Source organism: Patagioenas fasciata, chromosome 2, assembly GCF_037038585.1.
Source record: "Patagioenas fasciata isolate bPatFas1 chromosome 2, bPatFas1.hap1, whole genome shotgun sequence".
Classification (NCBI taxonomy): Eukaryota; Metazoa; Chordata; class Aves; order Columbiformes; family Columbidae; genus Patagioenas; species Patagioenas fasciata.
Genome location: NC_092521.1, coordinates 52,356,661 through 52,376,411, shown reverse-complemented (window position 1 = coordinate 52,376,411; position 19,751 = coordinate 52,356,661). Strand labels below are relative to the sequence as shown.

At 36.7% G+C, this 19,751-nt stretch overlaps 1 protein-coding gene across 4 annotated transcripts; it reads right to left on the bottom strand.

Moving 5' to 3' along the window:
* Positions 1-216: 216 nt before the first annotated feature.
* On the bottom strand, positions 217-19,737 carry NDC80 (NDC80 kinetochore complex component). 4 transcript variants are annotated; one of them, XR_010650985.2, is made up of 18 exons: positions 19,636-19,737; positions 18,357-18,625; positions 17,808-17,894; positions 16,933-17,056; positions 16,637-16,809; positions 14,080-14,182; positions 13,188-13,277; positions 11,823-11,916; positions 10,588-10,694; positions 9,581-9,725; positions 9,106-9,311; positions 6,912-7,064; positions 6,597-6,686; positions 5,701-5,793; positions 4,089-4,219; positions 3,468-3,570; positions 1,577-3,107; positions 217-719 (listed from the first exon to the last, which is right to left on the bottom strand). XR_010650985.2 is itself a non-coding variant. In XM_065832515.2 (17 exons), exons 2-17 carry the CDS (start codon positions 18,455-18,457, stop codon positions 2,985-2,987), a joined length of 1,923 nt encoding a protein of 640 aa, XP_065688587.1. In that variant the 5' UTR covers positions 18,458-18,625; positions 19,636-19,737; the 3' UTR covers positions 217-2,984. The 4 variants fall into 4 exon arrangements, 3 of the variants coding, with proteins under 3 accessions (XP_065688587.1, XP_071660312.1, XP_065688588.1); XM_065832515.2 differs by having other exon boundaries at positions 217-3,107; XM_071804211.1 differs by lacking the exon at positions 19,636-19,737 and adding an exon at positions 19,564-19,630 and having other exon boundaries at positions 217-3,107.
* Between the last annotated feature and the right edge of the window lie 14 nt (positions 19,738-19,751).

Below are 19,751 nucleotides of genomic sequence, written 5' to 3'. Positions count from 1 at the left end.
CATTCAATAAGTACTCCAAAAAGAAGTACCCATTACTTGACAGTGATGTGAGTTTTTGACAAAGTAAAAGTAACATACTCCATGAAAAGTAACATACTCCATGGAATAGAACAAAGCTATACACAGTGTTCTACCATGCATCTACAACATCAATGTGTTTTGGTTTTTTTTTTTTTTTTTAAATAATGAGGTAGAAAAAAGAAATCGGAACAGTGGTAAAGGAAATAGTCCTTTAATGCTTAAAATAGCAAAAGTCTCATTGGGAAGATTGACACCACAGGGATATGTACACACATAAATAAGTTGTGACAGTAGCTTGGACCTCTGTTTTTATAAAGCCATCTATTTTTTAAAAGGTTAAGACAATTTTTATTCCTTTGCAATTTACAGAAAATAGATGTTTCTATATTTATTTTTCCTCTACACAATGCACATTTAACAGCAAGGATAGTCAGGGAATTAAGTATCATTTATTACCTAGTTCTCCATAAAAATAAAGTTAATTGTGCTTTTTATGTCATGTTTCTATATTTGCAGTAAGAAGCTGTTCTTCAGATAAGAGGTTGAAGAAATTTTATTGAATATAAAAATACGTAAGACATATTAAGTAAACTGTACAAAAAATACACAAGCAATAAATGAGGGAACTGTATCCATATAAAAGCAAAAATTTACAAATGACTCATACTACTGAAATATACAGGTGCCAGTGGTACATTCTGAAAGAAAGAAACAAAACCGATATCAAGAGCAGTAATTATGTTCTAGTGTCTATTGTCTAAATTTAAAACCACATTCCAGATTACAAATAAAAAATAACCAACTACCTGACTTCATATATCACACACGAGTGATGTTCAAGGAGCATTGAAAAATTTCCTCCCTTTCAAAATGTGAAGACAATATTACCTAGTAAACACTGGCCAGTGTTATTCTATGTTATTTTATGACCTAAAAATCCCCAAAATATTTTACAGAAGCTAGTTCAAAACCTGAGCTGGTTCTATAGTCAATCCAGTTTAACTGATATACAGACCAATAGTTCAGCCCAATAACAAAAACATGTTGCCAACATTACAAATGTGGACTTTTTATTACTCAGACTACTTTAATTTCAGAATATTATGTTTGCCAGTACATGAAAGAAGGTGGTTGTGACCTTGATTCTTTAACCTATTATCATTTGGTTAGTATTAGTCCTCGGAAATTACATTTATTTTGCTTTAATTTACTCAGCCAACTGACTACTGCACATGACAAAGAACCTGCAGATACTAATAAATACAGGAACAGTCAGCTATAGAGGCAAACAGGTATGAGGCAGCCAAGAGAGAGCATAGTCCCTAAGCAAGTACATATTTTAAAGGAATGTGATTATGCTGTATGTTTCACAGCTTTACTTAATTAGAAGGATATTACTTTAGATAACAAAAATATTAGAAAAAAATCACAAAAGAAAAAAAGCTCCTAAAGAGAAGGAACTGAGATTTGATAAGGATTAGGCTATAACAGGGAAAAAAAGTTTGTAAAGGTAAAATGAAAGAGGACAACAGAAGAAAGCAGAAATACTACCCACCTGTCAGAAAACTTCTATAGCTGTCTGGACAAAAGAACTGAAAGTGAGAAGCTTAAACAATGCCATCATTGTCGTAATGTCTGAAACAAAATACACATATTGGAGCCAGAAGATTCTCACACTATGTTTAGGACAACTGAGTTTTATATATGGTCTGCATAAGTATCCTGGAATGAAAGACAATTCAGTTTTTATTTGCAGTCTGTTTTCAGCTGGTCTAACTTAAGTTTTCTTATAGATGCTAGGGATCTGTGTTTCATTCAAATATTGTGACTAATCATAGAATTAAGGAGCAACTTCATTTAGCTATCAACAGCTAAAATCTTTTGAACAGACTGCAAAGTTGTTTTTATCATTGTGTATATGAATCAGTGATATTTATTATCACTGAGCTCTTTAATAAAAACACTCAAATACTTCTATACTTTTACTAGGAAATATCACCGTAAACTACCCAAGATAGAAATGCTGTTTGTTTTTTTTTTTTTTTTTTTGATGTATCTAACATCAGCGAAATCTACAACTGATCAGCTATATTGCCAGAATTCAGATGTTGTCCTACTTAGAACTATCTCTGGTATACATATTGAAGTAGTACAGTGAAGGTTCATCTGGGACTATAAGCAGACAGAGACAGAACTTTGTTTTCAAAATGACTTTCTTTCTCTAAACTACTTAGAAGACTATTGTATAACTACTACTGATCTTTTCAAAGAGGTTTTTGTTAAAAAAACCCAAGCAATCTTACTCATGGAAGAGGGGTCTCTGAATAGTTTCATATATAACTGAAAAAGCAAGAGACTGAAAGACATTTACATTTGGTCTTGCTACTTAAAGAAAGGCTTGGAGAAGGATGTACACTGTCATGCATGTGCAACAAATACATATGTATACTAAGAAATAAACAAACTGTACTCCAGAAAGCGTAACTCTTCACACAGTTAGCAATTTTACAAGTTTACAAAAACCACAAGTTAAGTAGCAGTATTTCAAGTTGTCAGTCCCCTCTGTATTTGTGCTCTCACTTGTGGTTCCATCTTTAAGTCCACTTCGGGCTGTTATTTTAACAGGCTAACTGTACTTTTGACTTACTAATGTTCCTAGAAGAGCACAAATGATTTAATTATAAAGGAAATATGAAATTAAGTTGTTCCACAGTTGTCCTGTCACAGATTTTTGTAATCATGCATGATATATTGCAAGGAGGAAGTGAAAGCAAAGCCTTTTTTTAAGAAAATGCAAATATATTCTTTAATGTGTTTGTGTTGATGCAACAAAGGAAGTCCATAAACATTTCCTTATGCTTAAAACCAGTTTCACTGCCAAATGCAGGAAGTACCCATTCTTGTAGAAGGCATCATACCAGAGCTTCAGAAATGCAAAATTTTCATCTTCACTTTTTTTGTAATTATAGACTTTCAGCCTTCTTTTTATAACTGTCCAGAATTCTGGTCAAGGATGACAATAGATCTTCAGAAATGAATTCTTCATAGTCTCTGTCAATTTTTTCATTCTGTTCATCAAGATATTTCTAGAAAAGAGTTACAGAAAGTTTATTAGAACTATCATGGTCTCTATTGTACTGGTTCTGCTAAAGCATGTTAAGCAGGCATTGTACAGTTTAAGTTATTTCAGTTCAACACTTCTCTGAAAGACATCTACCAGAAGCAGATTAAACTTGACTGTTACTGCTAAAATTTAATAATCAACACTGATTATTTATACCAAGGATTTTGTCAACGAATTTATTTAACTAGAATCCCCAGACTCAGTGCAGCAGCTCCAAGTAACTGATACATTATTGGAAAGAGTAAGTTCTAATTTCCATGTGCTTAACTGCAGTTGTGCATCTCTAGAAAGATTTAATTTTGAATATAAAATTTTAGTTTACCTCTATAGACACTACATGGGTCGCAATCACTTCTAGAAGTCGATTCAAGTTATCACCAGCTTTCCTGCTCTCTTCTGTTGTTGTTTGCATAACAACTTGATATCTAAAAAGTAAAGACACTCAGAAAGTCACATCCATAATTACAAAATTCCTGACATCTAAAACAAACCCTTCACCAAGTATACAATGTTTAGCCATATTTTTTTCTATTAGCATTAACTTGAAACAAGTTAGATTTGTATATTGGTACTCAACTTAGAAGAAAAAGCACTTGCTAACCAATATGAAACAAAGTACATCAGAGTCAGAATACAGTCAGAATAGTCTTTCCAGACTTCAGGCTGTAAAATGCAGTTGTCATATAAGTTTGGAAACAAACTAATTTCTTTATTACAACAGTATATATGAAAAAAATTACATGGAAACCAGGAGTTATCATGTAGCAGACAAAATTCTAGCAAAATTTTAAGTGTTAACGATAAATTCCTTTTAATTGTGAATTTTTGAAATTAATATGCTCACCAAATAATTTTACCTTACAATTCAAGAAAGTGTCTTTATCCTTGAAACACATGAAAACCAAAACAAACTACACAAATAACATGAAGTTATGGGCCTTACTGGCGTTGAAGATCATCCAATTCTTTTGTGGCTTCACCAAGACCTTCATTGACACCACTCTCAAGTAACTGTTTATGCTTCTCTAACAATTCCAGTTCATTTGTCCATTTTTGCTCTTCCTCTCCTGCGTCCTGTAAACATAAGGAAAGAGGGAAAAAAAAAATAAAGAGCATAACTCAGAAATAATCAGGATTTTTTCCTCCTTTATATTGCCTGATTACATTCCAATAGCAAATTCAGAACTCCAAACTGAGAACTAAAAAAAAAAAAACCCAAGGACATCCCCCAAATCTGAAGTTTCAGGTATTTTTTTGTATCACCTTCCACCCAAAACCAACCTAACCCTCCCTTTATTTCTCTAACCATATTGCAAGGTCTGTGTTACAGCTATTTTCTTTTCATAGGAACACTCAAAAAGTGTTATTTACATACTCTGCATACTTTAAATAGCTTAAAAATGGAACATAATGAAGAACTGTTTCTAGGTTAAAAAAATAAAATACTTGAATAAGAAAACTGCTTTCCCTTTCATGTCTGAAAGATGAGTACAAAATGTAAGTAATCCTCCCTCCAAGGAGAGTGACACTGTTGACACTATACTTAGCACAATTAAATGCACAAAACCAAACTAAATTCTGCCATCAACTAAACATGCAATTCTGGTCAATTACTGAAACATCATCCTTCAAAATAATTTTAATACTATAGTCTTATCAATAACATTTTAAAAATTACATGAGGAATTACATGTTTTATGTTTTATTATGACCATCCAGTTGCAGCGGAGTATTTTTATGAGCTTACCTTAAAAGAAAAGCGTATGCAACGCTATAGATCAGAAACTAAATTTCAGGTGATTTTGAAAGCAATAAATTAAATGAATTGCCTTCAGCCACCTATGCAGGTATTAGCAATGAAATAACCCTGTTTCATGGCTATAGCACAGAAGTAGGGGTTTGAAAGAGCAGGTATGTTAAACACTAGTTCAGTTCAAAAAGCATTTTTCTCCTGGGTACCACAGCCCCACCAAAGCCATTCTGTTAGAGAACCTGGGAAGCACTGAGGGCTATGTTTTGTTGCTAAACAAGATGTGAGGAAAAGGATAGAAACTGCTCCCCAACTGGGGAAGAAAAACAAATAAAGCAATAATTTTATATAATTAAAACATGTAATGTGCTTTTAGTAAATAATGTTTTCCTTATTTTTAATACAATTAAACATATTTGCTAAATCTATAAGTGTATTTATTTTATGCAAACTGAATAGACAAGGCAGATACTGTTAACTCTCAAATCTCTTTCAAGAACATGCTTTGAGACATCTTGAGGTCAGGAGATGATTGCCATCGCTTTTTTTACTGGATGTAGTAACTTGTGATTTACAAGATCTGCCAAAACATGATGCCAGATTTTTTTATGAGAAAGTGAAAACTGAGTCACTTAAGATAGTGCTCAAATATTTCTGAAAATAAAGAATCCTGCAAGAGGAATGGAGGGACACAAGAGTCCAGGCAAAAAAAAAAATGCACCCCAAACCCTTATGTATAAACGTAATGATTAAGGATAAGGATACCATTAAGGACAAATCATCATCAACCCATAAGAAGTTCTACCTTATGCTTCTGATGGTAAAGATCATCCAGCTTTTCAGCTTCTTCTTCCAGCATTTTCACACTGCTTTTCTTGTCTGCTACCATTACTTTCACCTAGAACAAAAACATGACCAAGAAATATAATTCAAAAAGAATTCCACCACATAAATCCATGCCATCACAAACAATACATGGTAGCCCAGGAATATTTAAACCGGTCCAGGCTGGGATTGCATTAACTTGCTCCATAGCAGCCTGTGTGGTGCTTTGTTTTGAATAGGTGCCTAAAAGACTGTTTGTAACACACAATATTTTGCCTGTTGCTGGTATAGCGCTTGCACCGCATCAAGGCAGCCCCTCAGTGAGTGGGGTAGGGGGAGGCAACAGATTAGGAAGGTGCGCAGCCAGGACAGTTCACCAAAATGGTCCAGAAGGATATTCCATACCCTATATTGTCATGCTGAGCAATAAAAACTGAAGTAGGGGAAGAAGAATGGGGAAATAAAATTCTCTTTCTTCCAATCCATTCTGAACCCAACATTACTAAAAATCTTCCTGGTGACAACTTGGTAGCAGTGGCAAGCCACACAAAAGACTGGAATGGGCAACTTCTTTAAAAAAAAAAACAAAACAACTTTTCAATGTTTACGGTCAAATACATGTAAGCTGTGTAATCTTCAGTGCAGGGAATACATAGTATTTCAACCGTCAGAAGATGACCCTAATTCTCTCAAAAAATGTTAGGTTCCATCATAATTAAAGCAATCTTCTCACAGCTTTCCCCTCCTAGCACCACCAACCAGTCACCCAATCAGAAAACAACCCATCACACCACACTTCCTGCAGGCAAAAAGGTCAAATGGGGCCAGCAGATAACATTACAGTATTTTAGTCCTAATCTTCATTAACCAACACACCTGTTCCAAAGTATCTGCCAACGTCATGTGCCGTTGAGTAGCATTCCTAATTTCTTCCTCAGTCTGGTTAATGATCTCCATAAGGGGAGCCTGTAATACATATACAAGAAGACCTGGCTAATGCAATTTGTTCATTTGAACTAAGATTTATCCCCATACATCTTTTCTTTCTCCCGTTTTTGTTTAGGCTGCTGTACTCTCCAATATCAAACTTCCTTCCTATACTATGATGTAGTTATGGCAGCATACAAGCTTGCTTTTTTTTTTTTTTTTTGGTGAGGAATAACAGAAATGTTCAGTGTTGACTTGACTTACCTTGATCTGAGTTCTGTATTTGACTAGGCAATTTGGTCCTGCCTCAGGATTAAACTGAATCTCAAAATCGTGGCCTTTGGAATTCTCAGCACTTATTGGAATTAATTTCAGTTTTCGAGCCAGTTTATGATACTCTGCCAGTTGCATTTCAATCTGTTCAGAAGAGAAAAGGGCAAAAAACATAGAAGAAACAAAGTGAAAAGCTTTGCAAAAAGTATTCATATGGTCTTCTAAATAGATTTCCAAGTTCTCTGTACAAACATGACCCCAAGTCATGCCACAGCAGGCAAGAGCTGTATGTAATGACTGTCCAGCAGTTTGCATTGTTTGGATTAAGTGCTGGTTCATGATTCTCTCAAAGTTTACTCTGCAAGGTTTCTCAGTCTGTGTGGGAGAGACTGAATGGTTTCACCTGTGTTTTTCCCTACTCTTTTGCCATATATTTTGCTCCCTCAACTTTTCAGGATTACTGGATAGAGAAGGAAGAATATGCTTGGAAATACAAATAACTAAAACAATGACCAGTCAGAAGGCTGTGCTGCCATCCAGCAAGACCTGGACAGGCTGGAGAGTTGGGCAGGGAAAAATTTAATGAAACATAACAAGTGCAAGTGTAGAGTCTTGCATCTGGGCAGGAACAATTCCAGGTTCCAGTATAAGTTGCAGAATGACCTGTTGGAGACCAGTGTAGGGGAAAGGGACCTGGGGGTTCTGGTGGACAGCAAGATTACCATGAGCCAGCACTGTGCCCTTGTGGCCAGGAAGGCCAATGGCATCCGGGGGTGTATTAGAAGGGGGGTAGTTAGGAGATCCAGAGAGGTTCTCCTTCCCCTCTACTCTGCCCCGGTGAGACAACACCTGGAATATTGTGTACAGTTCTGTGCCCCTCAGTTCAAGAAGGACAGGGAACTGCTGGAGAGAGTCCAGTGTAGGGCAACCAAGATGATTAAGGGAGTGGAGCATCTCCCTTATGAGGAAAGGCTGAGGGAGCTGGGTCTCTTTAGTTTGTAGGAGACTGAGGTGTGACCTCATTAATGTTTATAGATATATAAAGGGTGAGTGTCATGAGGATGGAGCCAGGCTCTTCTCAGTGACAACCAATGATGAGACAAGGGGCAATGGGTATAAACTGGAACACAGGAGGTTCCATTTAAATTTGAGACAAAACTTCTCAGTGAGGGTGATAGACACTGGAACAGGCTGCCCAGAGAGATTGTGGAGTCTCCTTCTCTGGAGACATTCAAAACCCACCTGGACGCCTTCCTGTGTAACCTCATCTAGGTGTTCCTGCTCTGGCAGGGGGATTGGACCAGATGATCTTTTGAGGTCCCTTCCAATACCTAACATTCTGTGATTCATCATGTTGATATTCCTTCTCTCATTGGTTTTGACAGGAAATGCCACATAGCCACACATCCTAATTAACAAACTTTAACTTGAGCATACCTCTAGACAAAGCTTATTAAATGCTCTATTTTCTGATTAATGAGTACCAACGATGTGCAAACGCCAGAGAACATAAGTATTTTTTCCAGTCTTACATGCTTCATACTTGCACAGTATGAGGAATTTAAGTTAATACCAAGTGCTTGATAAAGTATTATCCTTTCCAAATGCAAAACATATTTGAAACTTTGCTAGATGAAAAACAAAAAACAAAGCAGAAGCTTTTATGTCCCATCACTTACAGAACCACATCTTTTCACCCTGTTTGAGAGAATTGAATTTGGCCCTTAAATCTACTACAACTTCCAATTAAGGGACCAATCTAGCCCTAAATGCATGCAGAGATATTGATTCAAAGCACTAGTTTTGCATTACTTCCTTGCTATCAAGTCTTAACAGTAGTCTGAAATTGCTTGTGTTATCAAGGCAATTTCAAGTTAATGTTATCAAGGCTCTTGATGCTGTAACAGGAAGAGCTGACAGTGGTGCATATTCTATGTCCCTTATGATGCAGAAAAAAATGAAAAGAATACATTTCCATTATGGTCAAAACAGAAAAGGCGCAAAGGAAAAAAAATTCAGAGAGATTGTAAACAGAAGCCATTCTTGTCACTTTAGCCTGTTAAGACATATCTATGCTGTTCTTAAATTATTTAGGAAAGAAGTCAGCAATAGTGCAAGTCCCAAGTTTAAGCTTGCATAATGAAAACTGATAGCCATCTCTCAGCATAGTTGGGTTTTCACATACCGCCTCTTTACTCCTAGCATATTTTAGCTCTTCATTCCACAGCTGATGTTCTTCTGCTTCCACTTCCTTAGTCAGCTTGTTAATGGTTTGCTGCAACTCATTTCTCTCATGATTTATTCTCTCAATGTCCGCAACTGAGTACTTTTGGTTATCAAAGATGTGTTGGAGCCGGGCATTCTCCTGCTTCATTGCTTCTACTTCCATTTCTAAGTTCACAAAACATATGTGAAATGAATGTAAAATACCAGCATATATAGTTAAACTTAATCTCTGTATTTTTATGTGTAAATAATATCTGCATTTCAATACTCCACTGTACAAATAGCTATCAGCCCAAATAATCTCTATATTAGCAATCAATTTCAGAAAGTTTATTTGTAGTATCATACACTAAGTATCTCTCCCTGTCTTGAAGCTGAGAATTACAATTATTTTAAACCTACTTCTAGCTTCACTATCACCAAAGCCTTCTTACCTCCTGTTTCAACTTCCTCATTGACACCTTCCACTTTTTCTTCAAGGATGACTATATGAGATTCCAGATTAGCCAAATAAGTCTGGTATTTCTGGATGTCTGCTTGAAGAGACAATTTCAGGTTTCGTAGTGTTACTCTACGATCCTAGTGAATGGATGGAAAGAACAGTCACTATTATATTAATCTAAAATAATGATCTTCTTTCCAGACCAGACAGTAGAGTTATTGGTCAACTTCAATAGTATAAATATAAAATTAAATACCTTTAATAAATTTTAATCTCTGTGACAGCTGAATCAACTTAATCATAACAACAAAAGAATAAGTCATCATAAAAACAAAAAAGTACCTTAATTCTTGCATTTCATCATTTAGTCTTGGATTTCCATTAGGCATTGCATTAAGAAAGTTCTTACCACAGATTATTTGCAACTTAAGTACAATAATAATACACAAAGGGCAGATAAAACAAAGGGCAAGGAAAGCTGGGAATACGAGCAGCACATTTTGCACAGTAGGCAGGAGTCTCAATTTGCCAGCTGCACAGCCACTAAAGCTTTTTATATTCATGATGTGTTAAAAGCAGAAACTATATTTTCAAACAAGATATTTTCCCTAAAATGTACTGTTACAACTGAATCTTATAATCTCAACCCCCAATAAGTTCTTATACCAACACTTTTGGAAAAGACAATGTTGAAATTCAGACAAAAAAAGGCGGTTCAAATATTTTATTAATATTTCAGCTAATGCAAGATCTCATTACCTGAAAGTATCTGCATAATATTCAACAAATAGTAACTGAAGACTCCACAGCAAATGCCTTGTACTATAATGGTATAGAGTGTGTAATAACTTGGCCTAATTAAAATATCACAGAGCACTGAAAATATTTTTTCATTTGTTGTAACATATCACCAGTATCTTCATTTAATAATGACAATAATAATCAATAATAGAAAATTCAACTCCACCATATAAACAAGCATAGACACAATTTACTAACCGGCTCACTTTCCTTTTCTTTTTCTAGTCTTGCAATCTCTTCATTAAGTCTTCTGTTGTCAGATATTAAACCTTCTATCTGGAATTCATCTATATTAAATAAATCCTCTATGGAAATAAAAAAAGATGGGTGCAGGTTACAAATAAATCTCACTGGATATCATAACCTAATCTGAATATCTGTGCTTTAGCTTCAGCACAGTATATACCCATTATCTGGACAATTACTTTAAACTAAAATAAAAAAACCAAACACATCAAAAAACAACTATGAAACCCACCAAACTACTTTCATTAGAAAGCAAATAGACAAAGCTACAACACCACAAACAAACAACCACCACCATAAATATGTTTTTCAGTCCTCCTAAGACCTCAAAATCACTCCTGTGAAGTCAGTTTCCAAACTCTCATACAGCCCACACTGCAGGGTAGTGGTTATCTGTTGCAGCTTCACAAGGTAATGCAATTTGTATACTCCTTTCCTATCCACATACTTCCTTGCCTCTTGAGACATCTTTTCCCTTACTTCCCTCAGTGTTTGTGAAACAACGGCATGATTACTTTTTCCTACTAATATCTAGTAACAGTCTGGTAGCTTACGTTTCTTCTCTAACTGATGGCTCTGGCTTGCAATGGTAGTGTCCTTAGTCTGGCTTTTCATAGAAGGGCATAGAAAGTGAGAACTATTTTTCCTCCTTGTTCTCATATTCTGTTGTTATTTCAGTAGGTGATGAAATGAATGAGTAAAAAATTAATAACTTTCCACCTCCCTGAAGACAAACACAGGTGCACGCTGAATTATATATGGGAACCTTCACAACAGAGTATGGAACTCTTGCAGACTGTTTTCAGACCTCTTTGAAGCTGAACTTTCTTACTCATCGTATGTGCATCCTCTGATAATATTTTTCTTTTTTTAATTGTTAACTTTGTTAGACAGAAACAAGAGTCATTTGCATAGACGGAGCTTGCATCTGAAGAACTGTATACTGCTTTTCTGTCAGAAAGCCATTGAAACAGTAGGGTTACAGAGGTACAGCTGACAGCAGAGCATGACTTGTTTGTCTGTACTATCAACAAAAAGAAAAATAAGTCGAAGTAACTGAGAAGTACTTGGGAATTTCAGGTTCTCTTACGTCAGATCACTTTCACTTGTAAACTGAGCAAAAGAGAGGCTAGGATAAAAGAAACCAGTAACACAATTAAATACTTCATTAAAACATGAAAACCTACTGAATTTTGATTGCACTTCTGCATCCAGTTCCTCAAAAGTATCTCTTCCTTTCATGAATTGCTCATAGCACTTCACAGAGTAGTCCACAAAAAGCTGAAAACAATTAAAAAATTTTTCATTTCAGTAATTCAAAGGGGTGTAAAATATCTAGACCGTCTAAATGTACTTAACCAATTAAATTAAACAGGCACTAAAAATATCTTTCACTGGTTTGCCTGCACTTCCGTAAAAATCAACTTTTTTCCCTTCCCTTTAAACACAGACTATCAACAGATTATATCCAGGCAGTAGGAGGCATCTAGAATTCACATTTAGAAATATCTGGAAATACTTGGTACATTTTTCTGGGATACCTAATAAGGATAGTAGGTACAATATTTAAGAATGTATTATTTTGAAGCATATGATCCTCTCCGGTTTGTTTATGGAAACTGTAGGTCTGTTCAACAGACCTTTTCAGTAAATATGACCACTATGCTTCAGATGTGCAGATGTCAGAGAACTGATCTAGAATTAAAGAAAGGTGACCCAAAAAGAATTTACTGGAGACTTTAAATTACAGATCTTTCAGAAGCAATTACATCAGTATTGTACATTTTTTTCCACCTATATGCCTATGTATCGATGTATAAGCACACATTTAGCTTAAAAGCATTTTTACTTGTCAACTGTCAGGTTTGTAACCTTACTCCAAAATTCTGATTTAATTTGATTTTTGCAATTCTTTAATTAAGTGTTCTGGTACATCATACAGCCTCATCCAAACATCTGCTGTGATGCAAGTTAACACAGAGTTAGATCTGAATAGTCCTAATAATCTACGATAAATTAGAAAGAAAGCAAGCTGCTGGATTTTTAAATGTCTGAATTACATTGCCACCCTATTCTGTGGCTAGGCAATTAAACATTATGACCAACGTTTAAATTGTAAACTGAGCAGATATTGGCAGGAGCCACCACATTTGTATTTAAGTCACTCTTTACACTGTACTGCTGTTAATCTTAGGAGACTCAAGTGCCAAAGAGAAATACACCTGAGACCCTACTAAAACAATAAACAAACAGCATAGTGACCCCCATTCTCCACAAAGGAGAACAGTAGCAACTCAGAGAATATGGCATTTCAATTTAATACCCAGTCTTCACCAAAAGACTGTCCACGATGCCTGCTCAGGAAAGCAGTTGATCAGGCCTTTTATATTAATATAATGCTACTATACTTCCAAGAGAAGTCTGTGAATATAAAACTGAACAGGACATGTAAGTACAATTAAAATTGTGGTGTCATATATTTAAATTGTGTTGTTACAGCACATGGCAAAATTAAGTTGAATAATACTGGTAATCATTTACTTCTATGCTACCTTATTATGTACAATTCCATCTTCTGTCTCTGCTCCCCAGCTCTGTCCATCATCAAACGATGGTGCATTTTCCCTTGTGGCCGCATACAACTGAAAGGCACAGGTGTACATACAAAAAGCAAGTGTGAAAATACCCATTAATTTTCATATTAGTTTTGTGTTCACAAGAAGCAGAATAACATTGGATTAGGATTTCCATAAGCAGGGTGTAATGGTTCTGCTTCAGAATGTGACCACTCACATCAGAGTAATGAGCCTGTGCTTAGTTGACTAAAACTATAGATGAAGACACATTAAATGGACATTCAACACTGCCAAATTGTCTTTATAAGCCAAACACGTCTTTTCAGCATAAAGGATGAGATTTATGTGTGCCCAGTTCAGCAGTGGTGAACTTCTGTCACAGTTTCCAAATTTTGCTCAGACCTGAGCTGGCAGCAGAGTTATCACTGTTAAAAAAACAAACAAACCCTACTCAAACACAACCCCCCCTACTCTATACAACAATCACAGGACACTTGAATAATTGCTATTGAAAATTCCATCCTTAGACTTCAAATTTAGGAGAAGATTGCAGATGTCACAGGAAGATCTGCACTGAAAATGCATGATTAACTTTTCACAAATTAATTATGTGGAAGGCATCATTGCCTCCCAATTTATCCAGTGCACACAGTTAAATAAAATATTATCATACATCATTAAAACACAGTTTAAAATTACTAAAAGTAAGGCTAAGAACTAGCTCCCAGACGGCAGGTAAGAACACCTGCCTTTTTCTTTACATAAGTGTCAAACAAAGATTTTTAGAAAGCATTTAAGAGGTCTCTATTGAAACTAACATTCCAGCCTGAAAAATGAAACTATTTGGCTTAAAGAAGACAAGTGATACCTTGACAGAATCAATTAACCAAACCAAAGCTGTCACGATCTGAGGCCACGTGTGTGGTGCTCCCACTGTGTACATGGAGCTTTTTGACAAAGCAAAGGGGTACCTACAAGGCAAAAGAAAAGACATCTTTAATAGCTGGGGCAAACAGTGATGAAAACAAAAGAGCAGTTTTTTACATGTAGATCAAGGCACAGTAGGAAGGACAAGAATTGTACTTTATGCCATGCATCAAAGGGAGATAAGCTGAGTTCTTACAGCACTATTTTATTCGATTATCATGGGTTTCTCATTTCATGATTCATAGAATCACAGAATATCTCAAGTTGTAAGGGACCCATAAAGATCATCAAGTCCAACTCCCTTGCTCCTCGCAGGACTACCTAAACCTAAACCATATGACTAAGAGTCTTGTCCAGACACTCCCTTGAACTCTGAGAGGTTTGGTGCTGTGACAACATCCCTGGGAAGCCTGTACCACTGACCGGCCACGTTTTCAGTGAAGAACATTTTCCTAGCGTCTGATTTGAACTTCCCCTGATGCAGCTTAATTTCGTCTCCTTGTGTCCCATCACTGGTCACTAGAGTGGAGATCACCACCTCACCCCTCTACTGACCCCCTTGCAGAAGGTGTAGCCTGTGATGAGGTGCTTCCTCAGCCTTCTCTCCTCCAGTCTGAACAAACCAAGTGACCTTAGCCGCTCCTCATAAGTCTTGTCCTTGAGACCTTTCACCATCTTGGTCACCCTTCTCTGGACATACACTAATAGGCTTGATATCCTTCGTATATTGAGGCACCCAAAACTGCACACAGGGCAGAACCAGTGAGATATAGGGTGGGACAATCACTCCCCTCAAACGGCTAGCTATTGAAGAAGTGGCCTTTTTTTGCATCTCCAAAGATTAGGAACAATTAAGGCCTCATACAAAGAAGCATAAACTATTCCTTCACACATTCCTTAGCCTCTTCATATTCAACTTAGTATGTTGGCTTGGTCTTGGTAGCAGCAGATCTGTCTTTCTCTTTCTGAAGCTACTGCGGGAGGAGAGATGGGCACTGCAATACTAAGGACAAAGGAGTGTGTACGCTGTGGGCATGAGGTGATTCACCATGAGACAAAGACCTCAAAGGAAAGACAACAAACACAAAGAAGGGAGTAATAATCCAATGGATGATGTTTAGACTTCCAAACTGGGTGTAAAAGCCTGAAGGCTTTCCTAACAGATGAAAACAAACTGATACATTGGAGTCCTGTTCTTAGAGGGCAAGATACTTGCTTCTTGGGTCAAATGCACTTTGTCAGCTGCTTTTCAGTTTTTCAATCAGCTTAATGCCATGTAACTACATAAAAGAATTTCAGAACAGCTGCATATCAAAGTATAATATTAATATTACATATAAATACAGAACACACGAAGGCTATACTGCTAATTACAGAAATCCTCTCAAAATCTATAAAAAAAATGGAACACAGAAGTACAGATTTTATTCCGTCTTTAGACTGACAGCTGCCCAAAGTTATTTTAAGAACATAGGACAAGAAGCTACTGATAGACTGATAGTTTTAAATAAGCTCTCATGAGCCATTCAGCCTGAGAATTTAAAAAAATAAATTATTTAGTTCCATTTTCTGACTCTCAAAAGACAACTTAAAATGAGCCCTCAAAATAAGTATTTTTATACAGGATTACACTTTTGGTGCAGCAGAGTAAATCCTCTTGAGAGCAACTTCCTTTTCAATATTTCAGCTAGGTCAGCAGTTTAAAATGTTACAGGTTAAACCAAAATTTTATTAAAACATTGGAAAGTGAACAGAACAGACTTTTACCTCCATCGAAGGAGCCCTGGTGCTTTGACACCATCATAGGTTCAAATCTACAGGAGTAAAATACACTTTTTCTTTTTTTTAAGCAAGACTGAAAATTCACTGTTATCAACAGGGAGAGCATCTTTTTTTCTTGAAAAGTGTTAGTACATTAATTATTTCAAACAGTTACTGAACAAGATTGGAAATAAACCACCCAGCTACTTAATTTGTTTTGTGGGTTTTTTTGTGTGTTTTATTTTATTTTGGTTTGTTGTTGATGGTGTTTGTTTGTTTTTATCCTACCTCCACTCCCCCGATGTAATTTTTATTTCCACTGTCTACTTTGAAAGCAGAATGAGAAATTACAAGAAAAATATTAACTAAATGAGCTGGATACAACTTTCTGAAATTGTTTTTCAGTTCTTGGATTTTAGCAGAACGAACCAGAAGAGTCTGTAAAAAAAAATTGTCTCTATCTTTCAAAGTTTAATACAAATCAAGGTAATGAAAAAAAAGCAAGCTTCCAAGTGCTTATAGTTCTGCAAGTTCAAATATAAAATGTACAGTAGAGTCTCAGAATCAGACAGTAAACTTAGAGCTAAACAAAAGGGAAAAACAATTACAACACTGTAGTTTCAGAGCCTCATCTGAATAAGGAAACCTATCTGTTCTCCGCAACTATCAAGCAGAATTCTTAGCTTTTAAATTTCTAGCTGTATCAAATCTATTTAGCACAACATTAATGATCTTACCCAAGTTCTTTAAAAACTCTGGGAATTTCCTCTTCAAATTTTGAGTTAGGTAGTTCATAAGAAGGGCGGAGAAATCCACAGATAAAAGTGAAGATTTTTAAAAAGTCCTTAACCGATGGAGACTGCAGTGATTTCATGGAAACATTATGCGCGTAACCATTCTCAGAAAGAAACTGAGAAAAACAGACATGGCATATTAGTCACTAAATAAAATCTGAAGTTGAAACCATAAAAACTAATTTGAGTAGTATCTTTTATGCCTAACAACAAACATTTAGAATAAGTTAATAAGTTACCTCACAAAGCTGCTTGATACACTGTTGGATGAATGTCTTGTCATGAAGTGGCCTGGGATCCTTGATCTTCTCTGTACCAAACATACCATACTGACTGTTGCGTGTACTTCCAGCCCCACTAGTTCTAAGAACAAGAAATCAATACAGCTCTTGTGACAACACAAAGAATTTGCTTAATGTTTAAGTCACTACAATTGCTATTTTTATGTTTCTTTTGCATTTGTTATGCAAAGGGCTGCCTGAATGTTTCTCTTTATCTAGGATGACTGGAAAAACATCAATCTGGAAGCCATAATGCACACACACAACAGAGGGATTACTGCATCCTAGGTGAATATTTTCTTCAGTGTCCTGAAAGAAATAAAGTTTTACAGAGCAGAAAAATACCACAAAAATGAAGAAATAAAATGATGCAGGTCATTGAAAATAAAGTCTGAAATATTTAAGGAATCTTTAAAAGGAATAGATCCCTGAAACAGCGGGGTCCTATGAAAGATGATACTTGCAAGAACACAGAAACCACAAACTAAGCTGAAAGATTATAGAACTTAGGAAGTTTTGCATCTGAGAGAAAAGAAACTACAGCATAGCGTACTGGGGATATCACTCTTCCTTAAACAGGCAGACATATTGAGGAGCTCTTAAGATCTGCAGTGCATATCATTTCCAAGAGTAAGAACAGCTCTCACAGCAATTCCTACTCCATGGCATTATTGTTTAGTGATGAAAGAGGGGAGGAAGACAGACCTGAAGGTCTGCTGGCCTCAGGTCCATTATTCCCTATAAGGAAAATTTGTCAAGACACAAAAATTACAAAATGATGTGGGACTGTTATTGTTTCAATTTACAGTACAGAGATCTAAAGCTATTAATACCTTTTCCCAAAAAAGCTGACTTTTCTTTCCAGCGTTGCAGGTGTAGGTTTGCCCATGCTCAGCTTCCCAAATGTACCTCTGTCCTTCCTGAGGGATAGGGAGAAGGATTCAAGTGACCATTTCATCTTTTGCTTATGTAAGAAAACTATAAACACATCCATATAAGCCTAAGCATCTTCAGCCTAGAAACATCTTAGAAAAGTCACCTGATTTTAATGTATTATTTGTCCATTAACAAAACTACTTCTGCAAGGAGATTTCTAAGTATACATACACATACACACCCCCCAGCCACCTCCTAAGAAATAGGTAAGAAAAAGTGTTACAATTTGAAATGTGTCATAGGTATACAAATAAATTTTAAAAAGTTTTTTGCAGAACTGGAGCACTTATTGGTGCAATTATTGTTGGCTGCAGGGAATTTTCTTCTTGCTGCTCCGATTTTTTTTTTTTTTCATTTGCTACTCACACACTCAAACACATTATAGTAAATCTCTTCATAGTTAGTTTTATATACCTGTTCTCAGCAAGACATTAAGCAAGACTTACATCTGAGGTGTCTGAAGACCCATCTTGTTGTTGTCCTGCACTCTCAGTGCCATCATAGATTGCCGACCACTGCTTCTAGTAATATTTGAGCTTCGTCTCATGGTGACGAAACTGTAAATCACAAGCTGTCAGTATTGGAAAATCCAGGATCTAAGAGTATTCGCCTTCTTAAACACCACAAGGACTTTCCAAAGGGTCAGAATAAGCAAGTAGAACTGTACTTTGGTGCAGGCGGTGTGACAGACAGTTTCCAGAAATAATGGGTTCTCCTAAAACCAAAACAAACAAACAAAGAAATTTATTTCAGACTCCAGAACTACATAGCACCAGCCACAGCCTTTCAAATTATTTTATTGATGAAAGTAACAGTGCTTGTTCCAAACCTAGTATTCTGCCTTTATGTATATGTCGGTCATATCTAACCTACAGGTTCCAAAGGCATAATGGCTTAAGAAGTTTACGTCCAGTCAGCTGGGAGGAAGGCCACGCTAACAAATCAGCCATCCATCTGTCCTTTATCCACTAATTCGGAGACCACTTATTGGCTCTGCAAATGATAACACAGTATCATCGCACAAAAACTGGAAAGCCTATTCTGAGATAATATTGTGGCTAACTTCATGCTACACACACAAAATATAAATCAAACTACAACTATTGAACTTTCCCCACAGTGGTATTAAGTGAGATTTTGAGGCAAACAAAATTAACTCTGCAAAAAAAAAATGCCAACTTTTGCCCTGCACAGAGGATCTATTTTGTTTGCGGGGCAGGCTCAAATGACTGAATAAAAAAAAAAAACCATCATTACGAACGTTACAAAAACACATTAACAGTCTAAATTGTGACTCATGATCATACTTCTAGTTCCACTTCTCACAAACCGTGACAGAAATTTAGGTCGGGCCCACTTTCCCAGGTAGCTTGTCCACGACCTCAATTTCTCTGGAGCAGTAAGCTGCGCTCTCCCACTGCTTTACCAGGGACCCACCACAAACAAAGTAAATTGCCTTGACAAACACACCGAACGATTAGTTTAAGAGCGTAGGTCGCTAGAATCGACTCGCCAGCAGAACGGAGGCTTTCCTCCGGTGCGCGGTCAACGGCTCTCCCGGGCAGGCCCGTGCCCGCCGCCCGCCCCACGGACACACGCCCGCCTCATGGACACATGCACACTCGTCCGCCCCACGGACAGAACAGACACTACCCCGGAGCTGCTGCCTGTCCGCTCAGCGGGGAAAGCTCACGCCACTCAGCGGCCTGTCCCAACAACCGTTACCGTTAAGACCGCCGCCTTCGCCTTCCTCTCAATTTCAAATCCGCCCGCCGATACGTCACGCACCACCATACGTCACAGCGAGGCGGCGGAGAAGTAAGATAGGGAAGGAGGGGCGC